We start from the raw sequence: 8,218 nt of genomic DNA, 5'->3' as shown, positions 1-8,218 counted from the left end.
AAAATTCAGCGGTAATGTACAGAAACTGAATTGGAATGTGTCTCTGTCCAAATATTTATGGTCCTGACTGTATATATATATATACATATATATTATTTTAAGATGAGGAACATTCACGATATAATAAATAAAAGACTTCTAATCACCTTTGTGTATGAAAAATCCCATTTAAATAAAGTTGCATGAATTCAAATTGAATATTAAAAATGTAAAAAGGACAGATAACTATCAAGGCATCTGATTGGCTGCGGCAGTGTGACGTCACTGCAACGTGCCCTCCCATTGGTGCCTGTTACATGTCTGTGGTGCTGCAGCGGCGCCGTCAGTGAAGGTGAACTCGGCTCCTCTCTGCCTCTCTCTGCCCGTCTGTGGAGGCTTGCGTGCCCGCTCTTCTTCTCCCGCTGCTCTGCCCCGGTCTCCTCCGCCCTTACCTGAGCCATGTCCGTATTCGGTGAGGTCCCGCAGGCGCCGCCCGTCGCCGTCTTCAAGCTGACCGCTGACTTCAGGGAGGACAGCCACCCACAGAAGGTGAACCTGGGAGTTGGAGGTGAGCGGCGTTAGCTGTTTGCTAACGCTATAAGCTAGCACGCGGACGCTCATTCAGAGGATCCGTCCAGTCACGTGATATTCGCCCGCTATAATCACAAACTTTACAGATATACGTCTATGGTTTTCATGCTACCTAGCATCGGTGTGACCTTAGCTAAAGGCTAACTGTGATGCTAACCTGCCTTCTGTCTGTAGAGCACAATGTTTCACTTTACTGCAGTTTGGTCCAAAATAGGTCAACTGTCGTAAAATGAGAGAGCTGTCTGTAACTGAGAGGAAAAGGAGTCTTTCACCACAACAGATAGAAAACTCTCAACAGTGGATTTAGGGGTCAGTTTTCCACGTGGGATGGATTTGGAGAACCCCTCAAAGTTCACATCTACAGTTAGACCAAACAGTGGCTCAGAAAGAATCTGGATTATGACCACCAGCAGATGATTCGGCATCAACTGCCAGCTCCTGGTCGATGCTGGACACCATGAATCTAGTACAGGCTGAGCGTTAAAAGTCCACTCAGGTAAAATCCACACACTTCCTGCCGTAGTTGTAGTTTTGTTAAACGTATCATTAAGGAAACGTGAAGAAATGACCTCCACCGTTGGCGGGAGGTTCTCTGGTTGGACGGCTGGTTGGTTTTACAAAAGGCATCAAAGTTTGTTGTCAAAACTGATCTTTAGACCAGTTGGACCTGAACGTTTGAGGATAAACCCATTCCGTGGGCTGTCGCTGAGCTCCTGCTACGTTCCTGTGGGGTTTTCTGGAGTTCTGCCGCCGTCAGGAACAGGAACCACCGTCAGTCGGTCCCACACTCGTTGGCCTCTCAAACTCAGAGCAGCTGGTCAATGTGTCTGCAGTCCGTGGTCCTCCCGCTCTGCCCTGTGTTCATGCTGGCGTTGACCCATCCTGTGACCTTTGAAGGTCACCTTCCCCTTCAGATCCTGACATTCGATGCCTCTGCAGAAGCACGGAGCACCAAGGGTTCTAAAAATGTTCTTCACTCCTCGGTCAATCCTAATCCTGAAGGGGATTATAATCTCTGCGGTTTGCTAAGAAATGAGACAATTCAGCGAGAATGACTGACACTTAAAACAAAGTCGGGGTTTAAGATGAAAAACAATTATTTTCCGGCTGCTGATAAACGTATTTGTGACGTTTTTACATTTTCTGTTTCCACAACAGTACATTAAAAGAGAATCACGATCACTGCTTCTTTCTGTACACGTCATTTTCATGATGAAAGCTGTCATTTACTTTATTTTAAACTGTAAATGAAAAACAATTTAAATTTCTCTTCTGTGAGTTTAAACACTGACATATAGACGCTCAGTAAATGGACCTTAAATCACCAAAGTTCTGCTCAGATTTGTTGTTTTCAGGCGTTTTTTCACATCGCGATCAATCACAATTAAATATTGACGTGTTGAATATTTAATCAGTTGACAGCTGGCGTAAATAGTTTAAGCTTTTAGTGGGTTTTTACTCTAACACTCTATGAATTGTGGGAAATAAATGAAAGAATGGGTCTAATTAGCTCTTTGAGGACTTTAGGTCTTTCTTTAAGTGTTTATGTGGAGATTTCAGATGAGTAATCTGATTACCTGAAGGTTTATAATGAGACTCACAAATGACTGTCGTTCTATCTTTAACAGCATCAGCTTCCACTCAGTTTCTCTCGGAGTGAGCGAACACTTGTTTTCGGTCTGTCCCCTCCAGCTTACCGTACCGATGACTGCCAGCCGTGGGTTCTGCCCGTGGTGAAGAAGGTGGAGCGTCTGATCGTTGAGGACGGCAGCTTGAACCACGAGTACCTTCCCATCCTCGGCCTGCCCGAGTTCCGCTCTGCCGCCTCAAAGGTCGCTCTGGGAGATGACAACGCCGCCATCCAGGAAGGCCGGGTGAGAAAGGCCTGGAGGGCGGAGCCTCCATGGAGGTCCAAGCTTCAGTTGGAGGAACGCCAACGCTGATCAGATTCCTGTCCTCGCAGGTCGGAGCGGTCCAGTGTCTTGGCGGCACCGGTGCTTTAAGGATTGGGGCAGACTTCCTGCGGCGGTGGTACAATGGCGTCAACAACACGGCAACACCTGTCTATGTCTCTGCACCCACCTGGGGTGAGCACGCTGCACCACAGCAGGTTCCACTGAGGAGGAAGTCGTCAATCATCTGTTTCTTTCATCCTAGAGAACCACAACGGTGTGTTCACTGACGCGGGCTTCAAGGAAATCCGTCCGTACCACTACTGGGATGCAGCAAAGCGGGGTTTGGACCTCGCGGGGCTCCTGGATGACCTGGAGGTGAGGAGCGGATGGTTGGTCGGGGTCAGCAATTTAACCAAAAACAACGAGACTCTGGAATGAAGTGGCATTTTATTTTACAGGCATTTATAAAAGGACAACAGGAGAAAAGTGATGAGTTCAAGTACAGTCAGGAATCTCTGCTATTAACTGATGAAAAACAATTTCAACCTAGTGGATTAAATACAAACAGAGAAGAAAATATCACTAATTCTGCAGTTATGCTCTGTGAAGTTCATCATAAAAACCTTTTGTCTGTACTTTTGTAGAACTTCTTTGTAAAATGGAGCAGAAAAACGTTCACCTCAATACTTTGCAATGTAACCCTGGTTCCAATGACAGAGGTCAAAGGTTTCCTCCAGGTCTCACGAGCTAGTATATTTGCATTTTGTTAACCAGATGTTAGCATGATGCTAACATATGAGCATAATGTTGGTTTAATGCTAAAATATAGAAATTATGCTAGCATAAGATTAGCATTTTGCCAACAGTAAAGCATTATGGTGGTTGATTTTAGCTTGATGCTCACAGATTGTTTCTAGGGTGGCATGTTTTTAGCATGATCCTAACATATTAGCATTGAGCTACCATGATGATGATACTAACATGTTGACATTGTGTAAGCATTATTTTGAAATTTTAACGTATTAACTCTATTTTAGCATATTTCTACTATGATGCTAACCTATTAGCATCGTGCTAGCATGATTTTTGTATGATGTTAACATTTTGGCATTATGCTAGCAAGATGTAAGTGCGATACAAACACGTTGACATTGTGCTAGCTTTACATTAGAATGACGCTAACATATTAACACTATGCTAGCATGATGATAGTGTAATGCTAACATATAAGCAGTGTGCTATAATGACCTTAGCATGATATTAACATATTACCACTATGCCAGTATTATTTTAGTATGATGCTAACATGTGACCACTATGGTAGCATGATGTTATTGCGAGCGACCCTGACACAATAACATTATTTTAGCATGCTAATGTGTAATCATTTTGCTAACATATGCTAGCATTACATTAACCTTTTTCAAACACATGAGCCTTATGCTAGCATAATTTTAGCGTGATGGAAGCAAATTATGGAAGCATCCCATAATTTTGGTGATTCACTGGTGGATCTCTGGTTCTGGTTCTGCTTTGGTTGCACATCATAACGCTGTTTGAGAGTAAAGGGTTCTAGACCGAGAAAGAGCTCCTCTGAGGCCTTCATCAGCGTCTGCAGGATTGTTCCGATCTGACTCTTCCTCCGTCTACAGAAAGCTCCAGAGCACTCCGTCTTCGTCCTCCACGCCTGTGCACACAACCCCACCGGCACAGACCCCACCCAGGAGGAGTGGAAGACCATCGCAGAGATCATGAAGGTAAGACCCTCTTCTCCACCTGTAAACCTTTTCTTTCTGCTTTCAAGAAGTTCTCTGAAAGATTTGTACCAGAACGTTCTCAGTTTCTTCTTTGCTGTTCTCCTCTTCCTCACCAGAGGAGGAAGCTGTTTGCTTTCTTCGACTCGGCTTATCAGGGTTTTGCTTCTGGAGACTTGGACAAGGACGCCTGGGCCATCCGCTTCTTCGTCTCCGAGGGCTTCGAGCTCTTCATCGCTCAGTCATTCTCCAAGAACTTTGGCCTTTACAGTGAGTGACCGTCTGCTCTGTGTTCTGTCCACGCCGCTCTGTGAATACAGCCGTGGTTTAAGCTCACCGCTCTCTGCAGACGAGAGGGTGGGGAATCTGACCGTGGTTGCCAAAGACGGCGAGAGCCTGACGCGCACCCTGTCCCAGATGGAGAAGATCGTTAGAACCACCTGGTCCAACCCCCCTTCTCAAGGAGCACGCGTGGTCAGCAGGACGCTCAACAGCCCGGAGCTGTTTGCAGAATGGTACGCTCCGCTTCAGTTTTCAAAAGGAGCTCCTTGCTCGTCCCAAACGTGCAGATGTTTGTCTGTGTTCATCTGGACCTCCAGCTGTTGGTTCTTCGTGTCTTCAGGAAGGGAAACGTGAAGACGATGGCGGACCGAGTGCTGCTGATGAGGTCTCAGCTGAGGAGCAAGCTGGAGGCTCTGGGCACCCCGGGGACCTGGGACCACATCACTCAGCAGATCGGCATGTTCAGCTTCACCGGCCTGAACCGTAAGTCTGAAACCACACCTGAGCGTGACAGGTGAGGCTGTGAAGGCCCGTCAGGGAGGAGCTGAGGATTTCATGAGCTTCTGTTCTGCTGTGAAACGACCAGAGATGCTGCTTTAAGCTGAATTCTTCAGAACTATCGGAGCTGCTTCACTGAAGCTTTTGGTTTATGTAAAAATAAAACTTTTAAAGCTCAGAGACGACCCCCCCCCCCCCCCCCCCCCCCCCCACACACACACACACACACACAGAAAGGTGATGGGATCTAACAAAAAGAAATTCAATAGTAAGGCAGCTGTTCAGCCATGTGGCGTCTTTGCTCCTGCATGGGGTCCGTTCTGCAGCGTGGCGTCCGTTCTTCTGCAGCGTGGCGTCCGTTCTGCAGCGCGGTGTCCGTTCTGCAGCGCGGCGTCCGTTCTGCAGCGCGGCGTTCGTTCTGCAGCGTGGCGTTCGTTCTGCAGCGCGGCGTCCGTATTGCAGCGTGGCGTCCGTTCTGCAGCGTGGCGTCCGTTCTGCAGCGTGGCGTCCGTTCTGCAGCGCGGCGTCCGTTCTGCAGCGTGGCGTCCGTTCTGCAGCGCGGCGTCCGTTCTGCAGCGCGGCGTCCGTTCTGCAGCGTTGCGTCCGTTCTGCAGCGCGGCGTCCGTTCTGCAGCGCGGCGTCCGTTCTGCAGCGCGGCGTCCGTTCTGCAGCGCGGCGTTTGTTCTGCAGCGCGGCGTTCGTTCTGCAGCGCGGCGTTCGTTCTGCAGCGTGGCGTTCGTTCTGCAGCGCGGCGTCCGTATTGCAGCGTGGCGTCCGTTCTGCAGCGCGGCGTCCGTTCTGCAGCGCGGCGTCCGTTCTGCAGCGTTGCGTCCGTTCTGCAGCGTGGCGTCCGTTCTGCAGCGTGGCGTCCGTTCTGCAGCGCGGCGTTCGTTCTGCAGCGCGGCGTTCGTTCTGCAGCGCGGCGTCCGTTCTGCAGCGCGGCGTCCGTTCTGCAGCGCGGCGTCCGTTCTGCAGCGCGGCGTTCGTTCTGCTGCCTGGCGTCCGTTCTGCTTCCGCCGAAGATGGAACCTGGACTTCACACATCATCCTGATCTCTGCTTTGTCTTCGTCTTGCAGCCAAACAGGTGGAGTACCTGATCAAAGAGAAGCACGTCTACCTGATGGCCAGCGGGCGCATCAACATGTGCGGCCTGACCACCAAGAACATCGACTACATCGCTCAGTCCATTCACGAGGCCGTCACAAAAGTCCAGTAAAGTCTGTGCACTTCCTGTCTGCGGCAGAACCTTTTCCGTTCCTGTCTTTCTGTTCTGCCTCCTGATTGGTTAAACTGCAGATTAATCAGTCGGGGGGCAGATGTTTCTGCTTTCATGTAAAGGAAAAAATCCTTTAGGGAGGTGCAATAGTCCTTTAGAAACCGTCTCCGGCAGCGGAGCGCCACACGCTGACGTCAGCAGAAACCTGCATTTCCTGTTCTCCTCAGATCCCACGTTCTCACTGATGACATTTTGCTGCACAGCAGGCTGACGGACAGGAGTTTAAAGATCTCTTCACAATAAGAGCACAGATCAAATGGAGCAGGAGACTTCCTGCCGAGTTCTGAACTCTGCTTTAGCCGACAAATCAGGAAAAAAAAAATCCTTTTACCCACAATCTTTGGAGTTTTTTCAAAAAGTTACAGATTTTAGTTTCATTATTTACAGTTTGTGTAGATTCTCAATATAGTTCTTCAAGTTTCAGTCATAGTGTCCTTTATTTTCCCACATTAACAGTAAATTCAGCTTTATATTTGTGCACATAAACCCAGAGTGTAAAGTGAGGCTTAAAGTTAAACAAAGCCAAAGCAAACATCATAACAGAGAGAAAATATTATTATTATTTTAGTAAATGAAACGTTCTGATCTATTTTTAATCAATTTTAATTTAATTTTTATCTAAAATGTTTTATTGGTCATCAATCAAAGCGAATGACTTCTGGATCTGTTAAAGTGACCTTTTCGTTGTTTTGTGATTTAACGTGGGCAGTTCTGAAACCGGCACGGTCTGTGATGAACAGAACTTTTCCCTCCTTAGTCTGTTACACATCCTCCATCTTCCTTGTGAACTCCACACAAACCTGCTGAATGTTCACGTCTTCCTGATCCTCATCAAACTGATCCTGATCAAACTTGAAAGGATATTTCATGTTTTCCTGCTGACCTCTAGTGGAGACGGAATTACCTGCAGGCGCAGGTGAACCTGGGATTAACATTTGGGGATTTCAAATCTAACTAATCTCAGACTATGTGACCTAAACAGACCTTCAGTTTAATAAACTGTCACTAAGGTAACTAGTCTGACAGAAAAATGTCTGCTTCTATGTAGAAAAGCAAAAACAAACGGTATTTAGATCAAACACAATCTGTAAACTCAACAGAAGATGAAGACCTTATAGAGGTAAATCATCGTTCCAGGTCAAAAGCACGTTTGTGTTGAAGTGAAGGACTGGAGGGTGTGATGGTTGAAGAAACTGCCTCCTGTCTGTAGTCTGCCAGCCTCCATTGTTGTGCCATCACTGAACAAACTTCTTCCTGTTCCGTGGTTCCTCCCCGCCTGCAGTGTCCTTGTGTTCCACTCAGTGCAAAGTGGGTCGGTCAGGCGTCAGAACCTGGACCCGCCCACTGCAATGAAGTACTGCTGTTTGTTTGTGCCCTAATAAATTATCAACCACATCAGACGACTTTGGTTCAGCTTTTTATTCCTGAGCCCCTCACAGAATCAAGTTTTTAACGTCACAATCGCGGACATTTTTCTAAATTCTGTTGCATATTTGTCACATGTCGTCTAATGAATATTTATATCACTGGATTTCCTGAATGAAGGCAAAACCATTGACAGGAAAGAACGAGTTTCTTTGAATAAAATGACAAAGAGAACAAACTTGGATCAGAGCTATTGGTAACCAGTCTAAATAACCAAACATCACATTAGTCTTGGAAACATAAAAGTTAAAGATAAAAGATGTTAGCAAGATCTCGCACTGCGCTACAATGATAATGCCAACATATTAGCATTGTGCTAGCATGAAGTTACATGTTAACTGTTAGCATATAGTTGTTGCTAACATTGTTAACATGTAGCTTAATGCTAACATGAAGCTACCATAAGTATTAAGCTAACATGGTGCTAACATTTGCATTGTGTTAGCATGTTAGAGTGCTGCTAAAAGTGTTTATAAGTTTAAGGCGAGGCAGATTAAGGTGTGCAACAATAAAGCAG

General features: G+C 46.7%; 1 protein-coding gene across 1 annotated transcript; it reads left to right on the top strand.

Moving 5' to 3' along the window:
• The first annotated feature begins 250 nt into the window (after positions 1 to 250).
• Positions 251 to 7,676, top strand: LOC101156301 (aspartate aminotransferase, cytoplasmic-like). Its single transcript, XM_004065474.5, has 9 exons — positions 251 to 547; positions 2,263 to 2,444; positions 2,534 to 2,657; positions 2,728 to 2,840; positions 4,118 to 4,222; positions 4,339 to 4,489; positions 4,569 to 4,734; positions 4,842 to 4,984; positions 6,077 to 7,676. The coding sequence occupies exons 1-9, from the start codon at positions 439 to 441 to the stop codon at positions 6,214 to 6,216; spliced, it is 1,233 nt and encodes a 410-aa protein (XP_004065522.1). The 5' UTR covers positions 251 to 438; the 3' UTR covers positions 6,217 to 7,676.
• The last annotated feature ends 542 nt before the right edge of the window (positions 7,677 to 8,218 follow it).

This window comes from Oryzias latipes, chromosome 1 (assembly GCF_053564925.1).
Source record: "Oryzias latipes strain Hd-rR chromosome 1, Olatipes_Hd-rR_3.1".
Lineage (NCBI taxonomy): Eukaryota > Metazoa > Chordata > Actinopteri > Beloniformes > Adrianichthyidae > Oryzias > Oryzias latipes.
The sequence above is the reverse complement of the archived record's forward strand: the minus strand, read 5'-3'. Positions and strand labels throughout refer to the sequence as shown.

Bases quoted from the DNA above. Each gene is read 5' to 3' on its own strand.
- LOC101156301 (XM_004065474.5), top strand. From the start codon at position 439: ATGTCCGTATTCGGTGAGGTCCCGCAGGCGCCGCCCGTCGCCGTCTTC. The intron at 4,490-4,568 runs GTGAGTGACCGT...CGCTCTCTGCAG, and splicing joins CAAGAACTTTGGCCTTTACA to ACGAGAGGGTGGGGAATCTG. The intron at 4,985-6,076 runs GTAAGTCTGAAA...TTCGTCTTGCAG, and splicing joins CAGCTTCACCGGCCTGAACC to CCAAACAGGTGGAGTACCTG.